This window comes from Theropithecus gelada, chromosome 1 (genome assembly GCF_003255815.1).
Source record: "Theropithecus gelada isolate Dixy chromosome 1, Tgel_1.0, whole genome shotgun sequence".
NCBI classification, from domain to species: Eukaryota; Metazoa; Chordata; class Mammalia; order Primates; family Cercopithecidae; genus Theropithecus; species Theropithecus gelada.
In genome coordinates this window covers 135481542-135501413 of record NC_037668.1, presented here as the reverse complement: position 1 = coordinate 135501413, position 19872 = coordinate 135481542, and the positions used below count along the sequence as shown (strand labels likewise).

At 38.3% G+C, this 19872-nt stretch overlaps 1 protein-coding gene across 4 annotated transcripts in view; it reads right to left on the bottom strand.

Moving 5' to 3' along the window:
• Positions 1-19872, bottom strand: part of NTNG1 (netrin G1) — a 354079-nt gene that overhangs the window by 86103 nt on the left and 248104 nt on the right. For all 4 annotated transcript variants that reach the window (XM_025366053.1, XM_025366062.1, XM_025366082.1 and 1 more), the window contains exon 4: positions 5250-5422. In XM_025366053.1, coding sequence (XP_025221838.1) covers positions 5250-5422 — 173 coding nt within the window. The remainder of the gene's footprint in view (positions 1-5249; positions 5423-19872) is intronic.

Sequence of the window (19872 nt, the reverse complement as noted above, 5' to 3'; positions counted from 1 at the left end):
AAAAAAAAAAAAAAAAAAAAAAAAAGAAAAAAAAAAATCCACAAATGTTGATGAAGACCAAGAATAAAATATGGACCTATTATTAAATTTCCCAAATTTGAATTCCTATAATGAGACAGACCTAAGTTTAAATCTTGCTGTGTCATACATTAGCTATGGGACTTTGGAACAACTTAACCTTTCTGTGTCTGCATTTCCTTATCTGTAAAATGAGGATAATAATAGTACATATCCCATGGGGATGTTGTGGGGATTTAAACCAATAAAAAACTTAAAGTACTTTATGAAGTGTAAAAGCCTGTAGTAAACTTAATAAATGGTAGCTATCATTATTATAATAATTTTGGTTAAAGATAGTCGATCTGTTGTAAATCTACACACATTATCAATATTTGAGAGAGAGACAGAAGTAATTGATTTTGCATAGGAGAGTCTAGGTAGGCTTCAATGAGGCATCAAGGAGCAGTCTTGAAAAATGAGCAAAACTTCAATATAAAGTGAAGAGAAAAATGCTTTAGGGGAAAGAAATGAATTTAGTATCTAGCATATTGACTTTGAGATCTTTACTGACAGTTGAAAATTTTTTCTGAAATTATTAGAAAGATTGAAGTTAGAATTGGTTGATTACTACTAAATCAATAATACTAAGATCTAAAATCACAATAATAGGCTAGAATGTCAAGAAAAAATTGTAGACTGAGAACAGGCAGGGATAGGGAGTATGGAGATTTAAAAGACTAATAGAAGGGGAGTCTTTGAAGGCAGAAAAATAAGCAGAGATGAAGGAAGAGGGCAGGTTTAGAGAAAACTGATTTGTTCAAATAGGCATTGAAATGGAGCCTAAATCCCACTGGAGAGCAGAGAAAGTCACTCAAATTTAACTTGGTCAGCAGTACAGTGCAATGTGCAGTCCTCAGGGTCAAGATCCACCTGGATTCAAATCCTCCCTTTAACCCTTTCTAGCTGTGTAAACCTTAAGCAAGATATTTTTCCTCTGAAATCACAATATTCCATGTGTTTAAAATTAAAATAGTAGTATTTGTCTTGTAAGACTATTTTGAGTTTAGAATGGACTAATGTATATAAAGCATTTAGGAAATTGTCTGGATAAAGACACATACATGTGTGCACCTGGGAAGATATAAATTGGTCAATGCAAACTTGATACCGGAGAAAATAATAGAACAATCATCAAATTACTTTTCATCACTCAGAGGACTCCTAGATATTGTGTAACAATTCAAGTTAGATTTATGAACAAATAATGTCAAAGTCAGACCAATTTGATTTTCATTCTTTGAAGAATATTAGACCATGTGGGTAAGGGAAAAATAAAAGATTGAATACAGCTGAACTAGCTCAGTTTTCTGTCTATCTCCATGACATTTCTATGGCTAGGCTGCAAGGAACTGTTTAGCTCAGCATGTCCCCATAAGAGTGTTTTATAGAAAGTTATTGAATGGTCCATGAAGCAAATAAGTTTGGGAAACATTGGGTAAAATAGGTTGCTTTATTGTAGAACTTTTCAATTGTTTCTATTATAGTAATGTAATATGAATAGTCAGTATAGTGTACAGCATTTTTCAGACTTATCTGGCCATGGAGTGCTTTTATGGGTCATAGAATATAGCCAGAGAAGGAGAGGTATAGCTATGATATTATCTTTGCTGAAGTTATGATTCCTACATAGTGATTATTAAGTTTTTAGCATCTATATATAGAATAACATGTGTTATTCCATAGGGATCAGAGTTTAAAGAGTTATTTAATACTTTTATTCATGAGCTGGACAATGGGGAATCAAGAGAATCATAATTAAGCACGAAGTTGGACAGAACTGCTATTACTTGGAAGACAGAAATAAAATTCAAAGGACATCCAAAATAGAATTCTATCAAAAAGGAATGAAGATCAATAAGGAGAAGAAAAATGTCTTTTCTATAAAATACAAGCTTTGTAGAAAAAGAAAGAAAAGATTTTGATATACATGTGCATGGCATTAAAAGTCCAAGAAAACACACAGGTCTTGAATAAAAGCATGATGAATAAAAATATCACAAAAGTTATTCTGCCTCTGTCAAGTTTATTGTCATGAAAAGCATAGGGAAATGTGGTGTGTCTTACAGACTGGGGTGGCTATATTTTAGGGTGTTGGCCTTCTGCACACTCTGCTTAGCTCTGCATGTTTCATACAACAGTGGTCTTGAACTGCTCTAGAATATAGGACCTCCAAAGCCAAATGACTCTCAGCAAGGTCCCATCTAGGGTATCCCTGAGTGGTGGGCTGAGTGTCTTGGGGGAGAATCTTGTCATTCCCTGATTTAATGAAGATCTCCTAGTTGTTTTGTTAAAACTGGTGAAAGTGAGCAGAAACTGATCATCCTAGATGAAAAGTATCCTGGTTGCTTGAGATTCTGCTAACTCTAGAGATTATCCAGGATGAGTGGCATTTCTAGGTCCCTGAAGAGTTGATTTTGAGGGACCAGAAGTTGTACCTTTTGTGTTCTTATGTTAGGCAGTGATATATCCTAAGTATCCCTCATAGATAACTGACTTGTAATGTACCCATTAGAGTCATGTGAGTGTGTGTGTGTGTGTGTGTGTGTGTGTACCTGTATGCATATGTGTAAGAAAAAGCCAATATGAAGTGAGAATCATAAAACTGCTGAAGGTCCTGTGCTTGACTGGGAGTACCACACTAATGATTTAGAGGACTTCCAGAGCAGGCAACCAGGTAAAGGACATGAAAACATTAGCACATAAGAATTGGAGTTGATAATGTTTAACCTGGGTAAGAAATAAAGCCAGGGTCAATATACTTCTTTTACTACTTAAAAAGAAAAAAAAAAAAAAAGGTTCAATAAGAAATAACTCTTATGTCAGTTAACACTGTCCAACAATGGACAAGACTGTCTTCTGAAAAAAACTAAAAATCAATTATTTTTTGAATGCTTATTTTGTGACAGGTGTTAGGCTAAACACATTACATGTGTTAGCTTAGTCAACCGTCTAAAAATCCACATGAGGTAATAACTGTTATTATCCTCACATTAGAGATGGGAAACAGTGTTGCAGAGGTTAGCTTACTTTTTCAAGGTCACATAGCTAGTAAATGGAGAAACTGGATTCCACCCTGGAGTCTGTGCACTAAACTACTAAATTGTTTACTTCCATCCTCAGATGCTTTAAAGCAGTCTGATGTGTCAGAGATTTAGTCAAAGGAGTTATTCCCATTGCAAGACTGGACCACTGCAGATCTGCAGATAGTTTCTAAAATCCTTCATCTAATTTCTGCCATACTGATGATTGGAATATTGAATTTAACCCCTTTAGACACTGGGTCCATCCATCACCTGTCTATTTTGACATCAATGAGGAAAACATCCAAAAAGTCTAGAGAAAACCAGTAAAACTAAGGGATAGGTGGACAATTGGATGTACAAGGAAAACTGAAACAAGTTTCATTCCTTTGGTCAGAAAGTGACTTGGTGATCTTCAATATGCAAAGGATTTGGGGTATACAAGTCATTTCCATGATGATTACAACAGGAAATCACTTTCAATGAGAAAGCTTGGATGAAACAAGAAAGCCTTTCCAGTGAAAATGTCTTGAAATAAAAACTCGGAAGTACACTTATGGGTAGAAGAACAAGATCATGTTAGAATAGAAGCTGATGCCTTCAGCAGCAGCCTTCCCCTGCTGCCTCTCCAGTGGCCTTGGCAAGTTGACCTGCCCTGAGGATGAGCCAGAATGCCAGGAAGTGTTTGTGAACTTCACTCTCTTCCAGCCTTTTCCACTAAAGAAGGAGCAGACATTAAAAAGGAAATCTGAGTCATTTTCACTTTAGGAAAGCTTTAAACTAAATTTGACAACTGTGGTCATAGGAGTTCTTAGGTGGCCAACCACAGGGTACTGCAACAAATAACTTTGCCACATCCCTTCCAATTTCATGAGTCTATGGCCCTCAACAATTGAGGAAAGGCCACAGAGTTTCCATTAATAAAATCACCTTTAAACATCAACATTTCTGCTCAACAGAGCATTAATGTATTAATTTTAGGAGCAAGAAGTCAGTTTTTTTCTTTAACACTGAAAGCAACTGAATACCCTTACAAAGAAGGATTTTTTTAAAACCTTTTGAAGGATTTCTTTCTGTTTCATAGACATTTTATCATAATTTCATGCCCCCATACTTCATGGCTTGTTACTTGGTCCATTACTCTTACGTTTAACTTGATAAGGTCCTGGTTCCTGTGATACGAGTTCTTAGGTCTGGTTTCTCACAGCTGCTGCTTTGAAGTGCCTGATAACATTCTTACCCTTCTGTGGAACCAGTGGATTCTCAAGTTCTGATTCTCCTATGCTCACTGTCCTGCTGCTTCTGTTAGTTCGCACTGAATGGGGGACATTCTAGTCTCCCCCTTTCTCTACTTTTTAAAGAGGGCAAACCTTGGGATGTTGCAGGTAGTTAATTGGTCCATCCATGGAACTGGGCAAATTATTCAGCAAATAATCATATTTCTCTGTGAGCATGTCAGAGCCTGTTGTCCTATGGGGAATCAGGGATTTCAGTGGGGGCACACACATGGTTTCTATAAACACAGATAATGCTTGCACTCTTTCACATGTGTACAGAAATATTTTTTTCTTAATATGGTCCCCACAGGCCTACAGTCATGCTCTTTATCCAAAGGGGGCCCTCTATCCACAGGATCCAAAGCAGGTATGTTTCAATTGCTGGAGTTTGGAAACAGCCAAGCTTTTCACAAGACAAAGTTAGGGCCTCGCTAAAACTGTAGCGGGAAAAAAATCTTCTGGACAAAGCATCTCTCAGGATACTGAGTAGGGGAAATGGGGCTATAGACATTCAAATAACTTCTGTAAATTGTTTATGGCTAAGATTAAGTTAGAGTCGACTTTTCAAGGCCTTTGATATTTTAATAGGAAATTAATTTGGGGGAGGAAAAAATCACCCCTGTCTCATCCACTTAGAAAAAAATTCCTTCTATGATGTCAAGTATCATTTCCCAACACATTTGATGTGAATGTTAGATGACTGCATTTTACAGATGATCAGAGTGCTAAAAGATGTCTACATGAGGTAAGATAGGGATGGAAACTTTCATTGCACTTTAAAGAAGAATGAGACAACTGGTAAGAGGAATAAAATCACAACTGTAAGCAAAATTGAGAGGAACTATCACCTCATTGTGCACAGAATATGCTGTTATCAAGCAAAGTTACTCACAGGTATTTGCAGTGCCTTTGGGGATGGGGAGATAGGAGCCTGGACTCCAAGGTCGGCCCTGATAATTCTTCTTGCATTTCCCACAGTCTGGACCTGTAGTGTTGTGCTCACATTCACATGTCAGTTTGCTGTTGTCATACACACACACAGTGGCATGGAGATTACACTTGCACCTGGGCAGAGGAGAGACAAAGAGTTCATTGTCAGATAAGTTGGTCTCGGTGACCACCGAGGCTTTCCTGATCTGCCTCCAAGGGTTGTGCGTCTCAAACCATGCAGTGCTTGAGTGATACACAGAGGCATTTGGTAAGAGAGAGATTTGCAGGCCCAGCCCTCAGAATCTTCCCAAAAAGAGCCGTTTGCATGGGGCAGGGTTGTTACAGTGCAGTCTGTCCTTAATACTGCACGTTGAGAAAGACGAGTAGCAGCCAGGTCAGTGGGGGCCTAAACTCCTGCAAAGTAACTGTGCTCCAAAATCAAGGGGGTTCCCAACAGGTTCCAAAATACTGTCATTTAGGAAAAGGTCTTTTTGTGATATTAACAAATCTATGACAATTTCATCTGGGCTTCGTTTGAGTTTAAAAAACAATGTTATCTTTTTTCTTTAAATCGTTAAGACAATTCTTATTTGTTTAAAAAGGAAGATAACCATTAAAATAATTTGCTATTCAGACTTATTCTTAGAAACCCAAGAAATTATAATCAAGTGTTCTCATTTTGCACTCTAAAATGACATTTCCTCAGATCAGAAGAGATTTTCCACCAAGGCCGCTAACAGACCCGAAGGGAGGTGAGACAGTAATCCTCAGACATCCCACTCACAGCAAATCGGGGAATCACAAAGGCCTCTCAGAAACAGGCCAAATGACTCTAATAAAAGATGCCTAGAATCCTAAAGGAGAAAAAAAAAAAACCTTCATGTGGCAGGGTTTTGAAGTCATTAGCCAAGGCCTGGCCTTTGCTGCCTATGAATAAAGCCATGATATATGAGAGGCAACAATGGAATATGCAATTTCCACAAAAATATATCCCAGTGCTCGAGGTATCTGACTATAAAATTGCAATGGCTAACCTGGTATTTGTTGAGGCAGCAGAATATAAACTGTATCACACTGAGCACGAACCATATCCTCTGGAAAGGTAAAACCTACGTTGACAGAGTGGCCACAACCAGAGTTCAGAATAATGTATGTGAGAAGAGATGGTCCACACATAGGAGAGAACCTGGGCACCCAGGCTGGGGTGGGTAGAGAACCAAGATAGGTCAGAATCAGAACCAGAGAGAAAGAGAGACTGTGTGTGTGTGTGTGTGTGTGTGAGAGAGAGAGAGAGAGAGAGAAAGAGAAATCTGGCCTCTTCCAGGAACTAGGACAAAAATATAGAAAATCAAGTTTCATAAAGACCAAAAAATATTATGGTATTTTTTTTTCTCTTGGGCCAAATGCCATGAACTGGGAAAAAGAACAGAATTCTCTTTCTTAGGTAGGAAAATGAGACTCCTTAACAACCATGTTGGCTTCTCTAATGTCTGTATAGCAATGGCCAAGTTTTTCTTTAGTGCATTCATAATCTGTTTGGAACACTGACCCATACTTATGACAAGGAAAAAAAGGAATGGTTAAGACTGTTACTGAAAGCTGTCGGGCTCTCTTTTAACAAAAAGGTGTATTCCTAAAGCAACCACCATCTACGCAAACCTGTCTGGGAAGACCGAGCTACAGCTTCCTCGGGGGTCTATTACAATGTTTAATACTTCTTGCTACAATCTGTTCTCTGAGTACTTACGAATTATAATAAGCTTGTTCCACTTAGACACATAAATGTCACCTTTGAAAATGAACATTTGTATATTCTTTAAAAAGGTAAGATAAAAAATAATTCAGTTAAATAGGCAATGTTTAATTATGAGCTAGGTCCTATAACAATCTCCTATATGCAGGGAATCACTTGTGCTAGGTTGCTTATTAAAGAATCTTTCTCCTTCCAACATTAACACCTTTATTTATGGGTGTGTTTATATATACGGAGGATGTTTAAAACCTGAGTGATAGAAGCACTGGCTTATACTGATTTAGCACCATATCTGGTGTTAAAAATTCCAAATGAGGAAATTGAACAATGTGATCCCAAAGAATACGCTGGTTTCATGTGTGAAGACCAAGAATGCAAGGAATAATTGTAAATTGGATTATATATCTTGTAACTGTTAATACTTTCATTCTTGTAGTCACTCAGAGTTACAGGCAATTTCCATTCTCAGGACATTATATTAGCTGAGAAGATATTCTTTGAATAATAAAAGGAGGTAAAAGGAGAATAGATGAATGTTTAGTCTTATTTTTTCTCAGATTTCTTCCAATTAATGGCTCATTCTCAACTGTCCAAAAGCTTATTTATCATTCAAAGCTCAACTCAATTCATAACCCTTATCTGAAATCCATCCTGACCACTGTACATACCCTGAGCTCTACTCTTCTGATTTCCTTAAATGTGTCCGTGTGCTTGGATTGGTTGTTACTAAAGGCTTTTTGTACTTATAAATTTTCTCACTCATTGCAGAATTCTCTCCCATCTTAAGGTGGGGAAATACCTACTGCATGTCTGGTCATCTTCTCCAGCTACCTCCTAAGCCCTCTCCCCTCCCTTCTTGAATTTCCTATACTTGCCACCTCCATTCTCTTATCTTCCACTAACTCAGTCTTTCCAAATGATCACAACCTCCCTTGCCAAATCACCCATGAACTCCTTGTTGAAAATCCAATGGATACTTTTCCATGCCTTATTTGTTTCCTCAGGGGCTGGGACTCTGGACCACTCCCTTTCCCCTGACACTCTCCCCTCTGGATACCCAAGCTCATTTTCAGGAATCTCTTCAGCCTGTTGGCTACACATGCTGTTCTCTGGGTTCTGGCCCAGCACAGCCAGCACACTCTCTCTGTGCACTCTTATCTAGTCGTCCCTTCAATTTTTGTCTGCACTTCTTAACTTCCTTTACGTTACAAACCTTTTAAAGCAAATTCACATCACCTCCCCGACCCCAAATAAACATATTTAAACGAAGCTCAAAATGTGAAAACATTTAAGGAGATTTGGAGATTATCTGTTACCCACAGGGGTCAATAGAGCCCCCCTCCCTCCGTTATACCATGTGAAGAATATCTAATCAAAATGCTGGTAAGTCTGGCCTCTGTATCTCCATCTCTGATCTCTCTCAGGCTTCAGACTTACTCATCAAAATGCCTCCTGAACAAATCTAACTCAATATGTCCCCAAACTAAACTCTTTGACTTCCCACCTCTCCTGTTCTTCCTTCTGTGCTTTCTGTCTTAGAAAATTGTACCATTTTCCACCCAGTTAGTCAAGAATGATGTATCCCTCTCCTTTTCCTACCACACCTAATCTGGCATTACTGAGTCCCTCACCAAGCCCTGAGATTCCTCTTTGCTATGGTTTAGATATTTTGTCCCTTCCAAATCTCATGTTGAAATGTGATCTCCAGTGTTAAGAGAGGGACCTGGTGGGAGGTGTTGGAGTCATGGGGACAGATCTCTCACGAAGGCTTAGTGCCCTCATTGTGGTAATGAATGAGTTCTCATGCCATGAGTTCTTGCAAGAAATGGTGGTTTAAAAGAGTGTGGCCTCTCCGTCCCCCATTCTTGTTCCTGCTCTTGCCATGTGACATGCCAGCTTCCTCTTTGCCTTCCACCATGAGTGGAAGCTTCCTGAGGCCCTCACCAGAAACTGTGCAGATGCAGGCATCATGTTTCTTGTACACAGACCACAGAACTGTGAGCCAAAATAAACCTCTTTTCTTTATAAATTACCAAGTCTTAGGTATTCCTTTGTAGCAGTGCACATAAACTAATGCACTCTTCCTTGATTCTCTTTCAAATCCTTACAGTTCTAGCGACGATCACTTTCTTAGCTGTGATCATCATCTTTGATCTGGTTTATTACAACAACTTCTAAACAGAATTTTGTGCTCCAGGCATGCTCCTCTCTATCCAATCACAACACAATAGTCAAAAAATTTTTTTACACAAATATATTTTGGGTCACTTCTGGAACAGAACCATTGTAAAATTTCCCATTATTTTCAGGATAGAGTCCAAGCTCTGTAATATGGCTTATAAGTTCTTTTTGCAATGTATCTCTTGCCCCTTTTCCAGCTTCATTTGTACCACTCGTAACTCTTCACTTAGTTCTTCAAACTTTGCCTTCAGGTACTCTTATAAGCTGTTTCTTCTGCCTACAGCATTCTACTCTCCTATTCCTACCTCTTTGATCAGGATAATTCTTCCCTTTATATATTAAACTGTATGTCAGTGGCTGGCTCCTTTTTGGTATTCAAAAAATATCTGCTGATTAACTATCTGAATGTTTCTATGGTCCACCAGGATGCCTATTCTGTGTGCTCCTATGACATAAGGCAAGGCTAGTTGCATAATAAAGCCCATACTATCTCTACTATAGACTGTAGGCTGTATTTTAATTGCTTATTCTGTCATCCTCACTAGAGGATAAGTTCCTGGGAGGCATCAGTCATGTCTGCTTTATTTATTGTAACATCCCTAGCATGTATTGCGGTTCTTGGACATAATAAGTGCTTGAAAACTTAGATGATCAAGACAAATGATAATAAACAAGTAAGCTTCCTGAAAGCAGGAATGTCATACGCATGTTCTACTATGTCTAACTTGACAATGGACTAATTAATGAAAAATTAATAGACATTGTACTAAATTAAACATTCCATGATGTGTCTTGAAAGCTGCCACATGCCCTCATTGTTGGTTTTCATAACTAATATTACATTGGAGAAAGGAGACTCTATGAAATTTGTGAGATATCATAAACCCTGTTTAATTTCATTTAAACTCCAGGGGATTTATCAGATGACTGAAACCCAAAACAAGAGCTTTGTAAACAATGTTTGAAAGACCTAGGAAAAGAACACAGCTCAGGGGAGAGAAAAAACAAAGTATTTGCATAGCATAATTATTCTGAAATGTGCCTCTTTTAGCTTCAATGTCTCATGCAAGGATGGCTACCCTGGTCCAGCTGAAGTTGGAGGAGGGGCATTGCTTGAATGTTGGCTAAAACTGTAACTTCACATCTGGTGAAGTTTTGGGTTGTCTTTGCTTAGTCACTGTAACAATTGCTATGCTGGGGCTGAACAGTGCAAGTAGAGGGTATGAGTTCTGTGCAAGAACAGTGCAAGTAGAGGACACTGCCTGTGTTTGGAGATGACTCCTGTTCATTTTCCACAGCTCAGTTTATCCTCATCAGCCCCATTCCAATTAGAGGTGAAAACCTGTTATTTAGAGCCCTTGCCAGAGTGGCTCTTCCACCAACCAGGGGGAAAAAAAAAAAAGATTTCACAATGCTGGGAGATTGCTGTCAATTTCTCATGCTGTGACCTCCGGCCTCATGATGGCTAGAGGGCTGACTTCTGTGACATCTCACTCGTCTCTGACGTATTCATTATCCATTCCCATGGTCATCCAGCTCCCATGTCTATATATCCTGTCACTTTAGTTGGGGGAGGACTGGACAAGTGGAGACCTAAAAGGCTCTGCTAGCAGTCACATGTCTGATGTTCTTGAGAGCCAAGTCTATTCACCAATTCTGTTTACACCCACAGAACTCTTACCTAGGCATTGCAGATAGAACTAATTGACCTGCATGTTCCTTGAAGATTTACTTGTGTGCAAGTGACAAATGGCAGACATTGCTGCCAAATAAGGGTGTCACTAAGACAGACTGCAAAAAAAAAAAAAAAAAAAAAAAGTGAGCTCTAGTCTGTGATGCAAACTTTACGAACGCCAGTGTGTTCTCGCTTTCAACCAGATCTGCACTTCCTGTATTTTAGTGACCAGCTGTCATGAGTCAATTTAATCTTGCTTATAAAAATGCTCCAACATTTAGTTCTGTGCCACCTGCCAGTAGGTATGAAAAACCTATACCGTCTGCCTCATTTTTAATTTTTTTATAACTTAATATATCTATTCTGGGAAGTCTGTTATCTGCCAGAATTTCCTGTGAGCTAGAGGTCCATATAGCCTATTACTAATGTTCCAAATAGAGGTACTGAGACAAAGAAATTAAAAAATGTCCTTTGTGAAGAAAAACAGGAGTGCAGGCCAGGCTTAAACAGGAATGCAGGCCAGGCTTGCTTTTGTGCAGTCAGAGTTTTGGTTACGTTTGTGCCATTGGAGGATTCGCCATGAAGTGGATGAAGTTCAGCTTCGGGGCCCTTTCAGGGCTCTGAGGAGGACCCTAGCAATATGTTCACACGGTAATACACTTTGGTATAATTTACTCAAGTAAGATATTTATTTATTTTTATTAATGAGGGTTTTTTTCCTTAATGAGGCCCCTTGGGTCCCTGCATCCTCAAAGGAAGAAAGTTTTAGGCTTTCCAAGATGTGGATCATCCTCTGCTTGCACCTCTTCCCTTGGATTGGCACTAGCTATACAAATGCTTTTAGAGAATGTGTTAGCACAAATATTGGAGCTTGTAAATGTCTTTTTAAAAGAGTGATACATTATACAGTGCCTCTCACATTCTTTTTCTGTCTCTGCAGCCACCTTGACTTTTGACTTTCTTTACATAGACACATGAATTTCCAGTTCCCACCTTAACACATTACTTGAAATGGGAGATGTGCAGCAACATAACTTAGAGTTTATGAGTTATGATACTGGGACACCGAAAAGGACAGCCTGAGTTCAAATCCCTCCTTTGCCACTTACTTACTGTAAGGCCAGGGTAAGTAACTTAACCAACCAACAACTAAACAGAGCTAACATTGTCTGAATAATTCTAAGCACCTGGCATTGTGCTAATTGCTTTTTGCATTTTTCACATATTATTTCATACCAAGCTCACAATAATCCCATGAGACTTGCACTAATGATTACAGATGATCATGCATTTGAATATTGAGGTGTTCCAAATCCCAGCTGGTACAAGATGGAGCAGGGATTTAGACTATGGGCAGCCTGCCTCCAGAACTTTGCTCTTACAGCTGCAGAGGACATTCATTCTTCCTGAGTACAGCTAAAATTCAGCTGCCTTTTCTGTAAGACAAGGGCAAGAAATGGAGGGGTTTCAAAGGACAGTTGTGGGGCTTGAAGCACATGATGCATGTAAGCCCTTAAGATAGTATCTGACGCAAAGTTCTTAACAAATGTTAGTTTCCATTATTATTTCTATAGTTACTATCTCTAATACTATGGACATGGGCTGTCTGATTCATTCTGTGGGCATTAATTAATGGGATAGTCTATGGATAGCACCATGAGAGGTCACATAGGGATTCAAACAGAAGGCACCATATAGTCCTAATCCCCAAGAACATAGAATCTGTTGAGTAGAGAAGATGAAACATATACAGAATAACTACAGACCATAAACAGAGTAATACTCTCTGTATCTAATCATGACAATATAACAAAGTAGGGTAGGGATACTTTGTTGTCTCTCCAGTGATGATGATGCCTTTGCACTAAACAGTCAGAGGGAGACAGTCTCTACTACTGAAGGCAAGTGGAAAAAAGAGGGCCAACAATTACCAAGGCCCTTCATATACCTGGAACTGTAATAGATGCTTTATGTACATTATTTCACCTCATCCTCATTTTCACTCTGAGAAGGAGGTAAAATCACCTGTTATTTTCAGATGTGGAAAGTATGGCTGAGAGCAGTAAAGTAACTTGCTCAAAGAAACACATTGCTGGTAAGTGGCAGCCTTGAGTTAATTCCAAAGGCTGGATCTTTCTAGGACAATACTCTGTGGTCCGTGGACCAGCAGCTTCTGTGTCACCAGAGGGCTTGTTAGAAATCTCAGGCTTCCTCTGGGCTTACGAAAGCAGAATCTGTAATGTTAACAAGATTTCACATGACTAAATGCACAGTAAGTCTTGAGAAACACTGTAGAGCTCACCAGTATGTCAGAGTTCTGATGAACAGAAAAACTAAAATATGGGTGAGGCTTACGCAACCCTTTCCCTTCCACCAGAATTCTGTTGGAAAATTTTTGGCTCAAACTGGATTAGCACTAAGGTTCTAGCTGTACTCACAAACTGGACTGATTATTTTGTTGGAAATTCTGTCAAATCTACTGATTGGTGCATTCATACAATAATTGAACAATTTAACTATATCAAAATGGTTTGCACTTAGTGTTTAAAATGGTACTTATGTTTAGAACATATTAGGAATGCTAACAACTGATTTATAAAATGACAAATAACCCAATTAGAAAATGGGTGAAGAATCAGAACAGATATTTTGTGAAGACGATATACAAATAGCCAATAAGCACATGAAAAAAAAAATGCTCAACATCATTTGTCATTAAGGGAGATGCAAATCAAAATGACAATGAGATAGTGATTCACACTAGGATGGCTATATAAAACAAAGATGGATGATAACAAATGCTGCAAGGATGTGAAGAAATTGGAATCCTCAGAGATTGCTATTGGGAGTATAAAATGTGTTTTACACTTTCAGAGTGGTACAGCCATTTTGGAAAATAGTCTGGCAGTTCCTCAGAAAGATACAGTTACTACATGACCCATAAATTTTACATCTAGGTATTTATCCAAGAGAACTGAAAACATGTCCACATAAAACTTGTAAGCAAATGTTAAAAGCAACATTATTCATAATAGCCAAAAAGTGAACACAACCCAGTGTCCATGAACTGATGAGTAGATAGACAAAATACAGTATAACCATATAATGGAATATTATTCTGCCATAAAAAGAATGAAGTACTGATACATGCTACAGCATGAATTAACCTTGGAAGCATTGTGCTATGTGAAAAATGTCAGACACAAAAGGCCATGTAATATATGATTTCCTGCTGGGAGTGGTGGCTCACGCCTGTAATCCCAGAACTTTGGGAGGCTGAGGCGGGTGGATCACTTGAGGTCAGGAGTTCAGGACCAGCCTGACCAACATGGCGAAATCCCATCTCTACTAAAAATACAAAAAAATTTAGTTGGGCATGGTGGCCGGTGCCTGTAATCCCAGCTACTTGGAGGGCTGAGATAGGGCTGAGACAGGAGAATCGCTTGAATCCAAGAGGCGGAGGCTGCAGTGAGCCAAGATCCTGTCATTGAACTCCAGCCTGGGCAACAAGAGCAAAACCCCATCTCAAAGGAAGAAAAAAATATATATATATATGAGTGTATATATATACACATATACGTGTGCGTATATATATGTATTTTTGTGTGTGTATATATGTATTATATTTATTCTGGGCATTTCATATGAAGGAAACCATATATATAGATATGATTTATATATATATAACCATGTATACACACACACACACACATATATACGGTTTCCTTCATATGAAATGCCCAGAATAGGCAAGTCTATAGAGACAGAAAGTAGATTAGAGGAGGCCAGGAGATGGGGAGAGGGGTAAGAGGGGCACATGGGGAGTGACTGTTGATGGATAGGGGCTTTCTTTTTGAGTGATAAAAATGTTCTGGAATTAGTGGCGATGGTTGCACAACATTTTGAATATACTAAAAACCACTGAATTGTACATTTTTTTAAAAAAACAACAAAATTCTTAAAAGTATGCCATTTATCAAAAATAGAATAGAAAACAGTGGATAAGAGTTTCAGCCCTGGAATCATATAGCCCTGCTGCAGCAGGAAGTTTAGGCAAGTTCCTTAAGCTCAATTTACTTACTCTGTAAAATGAGGATAATAAGATACCTTCCAAAGGGGTTATTAGGAGCATTAAATGATACGACACAATGAGGCCAAGACTGGTAATTGATATATAGTCTTTTTTTTTTTTTCCTCACAACAGCACAGTTTTAGCTGGGTACACAGTCACCAGTATAAAGACAACACCTTCTCCAGCTAGATGTGGCCCTATGACTATGTTCTGGCCAATGGGATATTAGCAGGCATGGCATCTGTGACACTTATTCCTCAATTTCTCATTTATTTCCCAGAATAAGAACACAGTGTGGAGCCAACATGGACCACATGGACTATGGCAGAGACCAGAGGCATGGCGGTGAGGGGACTGAATCCCAGCCCTCAGACAACTTCCATTGTAGTTAGGGAACATGTGTCAAAGTGAGTATATGGAGCAGAGGCCATGATCCCAGCCCTAGGGCACTGTTAAAATGAGTCTGTCTTCACACAACTGATATCTGAACACAGGGCCTGGTATATATTAATCATGTAATAAATATAAGCTATTATTATCATCACTTGTATAATTAAGTACAATATTACAGCAAAAGCCTAGATCATGAAATGTCAAATGTGCCTGGCCTGATCCTGATACCAGAGGAAAGAGATGACTCCGATCTGTTCAGCATTCTATGATTCCTTTCTTTATTAATAAAAACCCAGAGTTTGACAGTAGTTATCACTGCTAAGCAAAAATGTTTTTAGAGGATATATTTTTCCAAAATACGCAATGACCAAAATTTAATGTGAAAGAGATATCTTCTTATAATTTTTTGAAAGCAGCCACATGTCAACAGACCAACAAAGACGACAACAGCCAATTTGCATATGAACTCTGTATTATAGGAGAAGCATACATGAAAGAAGGGGCATTAGGGCTCTAGGCAGCCTCTCTACAAAACAAGAGGCCAGGTTTCAATAGAGTTCTTGAGCTCATTCTTTCACAAATATAATGAGTACCTAATATGACTCCTGGTTGATGGGATTTTCTTGTCTTGAGCTCTGTTTGAGAAAATTATCTTTGGAAACTGACTGGTAGAGACTAAAACGAAAAAACAAATAAACAGAGAAATCTACTGCTATACCGTTTCCTCTGGGAATGTAAACTAAAAACTGAGATTTTGATCATTTCTTCATGGACAGTGGGATCTTATGGTCATATATATATGTCATATATATATCGTGTGTGTGTGTGTGTGTGTGTGTATGGTAGTTGGGTTGCCCCAAAAGTTGATGGAACAAGGACCAGAAAGTCTTCTTGTACATTTAGGCAATAAATGAGTTAGACATCTTGGCATTTAAAACAATTATCTAAAAGTTCCATTTAAACCTTACTTGAGACTCTACACTTGAGTATAGTGAAGCATCACATTACATGATTCAGTAAACTGCTGGTTCTTTTAGATAATAGTAAAAGTAGCCCTGTTCTATTTCCAGGCTTGCAAGGGAGGCTAGAGTACCACGACTATAAAATGAAAATAGGAGCTTATAAGTTTGAGATAATGAACTGTCCAATATTGGTGCAGGAATATGATGGTGCTCTGTGACCATTTGCTAAACTCATGAGGAATCTGGTTAGATAAGGAGTGCTGAAGGACAAAAGATATAACAAGATAATTACTACAATCCAGATTGCAACCGTTCTCCACAAAACCAATCTATCTGAAGACTGGAAGGCAAAGGGCTTGTTAAATTAAAACTAAGTTAACCCAAGGCCAATAAGCAATTAACAGCATTAACAAAATTAGATGCTTAATATATGCACAGGTGTGGTAAACTTTTATATTCTAAGTTCTTTTGAAGAAACAGAAAATTTAGGGTTTTCCAGCCCCAGAAATACAAATGAGCAACGTTCAAGTAACCAGAGTCTATAAGAGGAATAGGGCAACATAGTGTTAAGAGCTTGGACTCTGGTGAAAAAAGGGGCTGAGTTCAAGTCCTGGCTCCCTCATTAACCTGCTGGGTGTGTACCAAATAAGTCTCAGTTTCCTTCCATGTAACACAAGACTATTATTATTAGATATAATGTAGGACTGCTATGAAGATGAATAAAATAGTCCTAGAGCTTATAAAGATTTTTGATATATTCAAGCTATTTTCACACATATTCATCCCATTCTCTGGTTTATGGTAACTAACTTCTATATTAGATCTCTTTTTTTCTCTTTATAGAACCACAAAAGTGAAATGTTTCTTTCACTTAGGTTTTTATTTCCAATTTGGTGTGAACTATACCATGATAATTTCTTATATACTTCCTTGCATTAAACAATATAATTTTTTTAGGGGAAACTGTGAGAAAAGAAAAATAGAGCAGGAATAAACCTAATGCTCTCTTGGGTTTTGCAAAGCCACAGAGTTCAGGCAGGCTCTGGCTAGAGAGCTGGGAGCCATCTAACTCCATAGCCCTCCTCTATCAGGCTAGATTATCAGGTAAGGTTTGGATATCTCTTAAATATGTATACTTGTCTACTTAAAAAAGGCATTATTTCATCAAATGGTTATATTACACTCTGATTAGAAATGGATCAGGCTGAGTAAATAGCTTTATGACTAGGAATTTCAAAGCGTCAAATCTGTGTAAAAGAATACTACACTCCAGCAACTTTATTCCATACTTTTAGTTTTTACTAAAAAATTTGAGAGGAAATTGAATTAGATTCCCATGGGTGGTATGGAAAATTGGGGAAAATAGCTTTCTCCTAATTCTCCCTTTTCTGAGAAATAAAATAATTTCCAATAGAGAAGAGTGTGCCTAGCAAAGCTTTTTTTTTTCTTCCTTTTATTTGGTGGCCTACTTTTGTTAACAAGCCTTGGAAAAGTTGAAGTTTTAAAGACCAAAAACAAAACAAAAAATACACAAAGAGAGAGAGAGAGAGGAAAAAGGAAAACAAAACCAGAAACTCACACCCACCCAAGGAGTACGATCTTATTTGTCATGACCAGTGACCCAAACTGTGCATAGGAATAGAAACAAAGGCTCTAAAGCAAAGACAAAGAACCCTAGAAAGAGAAATGAAGAACAACAATGATGTCTGAAATGATACAACAGATAGACATGGCCAAGAAAAAAATAATTAGATAATGACTACTGGATTTCTTGACACTGTCATATAGTCAATGCATGCAATCTTTCTGTCTATATGATTAAATATTCCAAAGTGGAGTCTGCACAAAATGTGTACAAATGTTTTAATGAAAAGTGAAATTTAAAATAATTTAACATGGATCAATGTCACAGTTTTAGAGTCATATGATACACGATCAAGAGACCAGTGCTTAATCACTAACTAGCTGATTCATTAGGTGGGCTGGGCTGGCTTTCTGGGGCTAATGTCTGAAATTTAAAGGGTTTGGTCTATGTTGAAAAATGTCTCACATTGGCTCCTTGACTGTCCCTGCCTTCTGGCAATATCTAAATTGTAGTGAGGTTGCATGCTGTAGCTTTTGCACACCCCAATACCTTCTTCCTTCTTTGATAACAACCCTTTGGGACCACTCTTCCTCATTCTCAGGCTAAGTAATTCCCAGCTTCCAGCTATCAGGGAGAACAGAGAAGCCAGATTCAGCCCATCAATCCATTCTATCTTCCTGGCACAATGGTTGGTTCAAGGAAAAATGAACCAACCATTGTGATTGGTTCAGTTTTGAAACCAATTTTGAAAATTGGCCCTGGGGACTTTGCTGAGATCATGGGAGAGATAAGTACTTTTAATTACAATACTGCCAACCTGATAGAAGGTAAACTTGGAACTGGTCATCATTTTGGCCATGACATGGAGAATCCCGGCTTAGAATAAAGCCAAGACAGAGGAGAGCAAAACCAAGAGCCAGGGTCAATGTCCTGATGACTTTATGTAGTCCATGCTCCAGGCTGTCTGAATCTAGCTGTGTCCTGGATTCCTAGTTATGTAAGCCAAATAATCTCTATTTGGTTTAAACTGGTTTGGATTATTTTTCTATCACTTGCAACCCAAACTAACATACTTGACTACAGCACAGAGTACATCGTGTTACTTCAACTCCCAACTTGAATGAGCTAGACTGGATGCAAAACAATGGATTGAGCAGCAATCTGCAACTTATGGCCTGGCCTGAAAACATGATCTGATCAACCAGAGTTTTCTGCCTAGCTTTGGAAAATGGAGAAATGATATCACTAGGAGGCCGGCATTAGAATATGCTAATTTCAAAGCCCATTCTGGTTCTAATCTTATGCAATGCTTATGAAAAAAATTAGTTAAAATAAAGTTGTTTTTCTTTTTTGTTAAAGAAAAAGGTGCTATATTTTGGAGTTAGAGAAAACTGGATTTGACTCTGCCCTTTGTCACTTTAAAAACTGTTTGACCTTAGGCTAGTGACTTTGCTTCTCTAGGTCTACTTCCTCATCTGTAAAATAGAGATGACAATAAGCTCTTCATTTGGTTTTATTGTGACTTTTGAATGACATAACATGTCAAGTGCCACCATCAAAACCTCATGAATAGGTACTCGATAAGTTTTAGTTCCTACCTGATGTCATAATCAATCATTTATAAAATAGTTGTTGAACACTCACAATATAGAGGACACTGTGGTGAAGTTTTTACTATTTCTGAGCATTGAACCATTGATGAACAAGCAAAACAAACAGATAAAAGGGATCTGTTGTTTCAAATCATACTCCAGGGCCATCAGATTTTCTCATTTTTGTTTCATATTTAACAGAAGGATGAGAAGAAACTTTGGTGTACTGTGAGGCACTGTAGTAGTGTGGAGGAAAGGAACCAGGACTATGAGCTTCTTGAGAGTAAGGGACTGGTAGGGGATGGTCAGGGGACAGGCAGGGCTGAATCCCCAAGTCCTGAACAGGGCCTTCCATGGTGCCTGGTGGGCAGT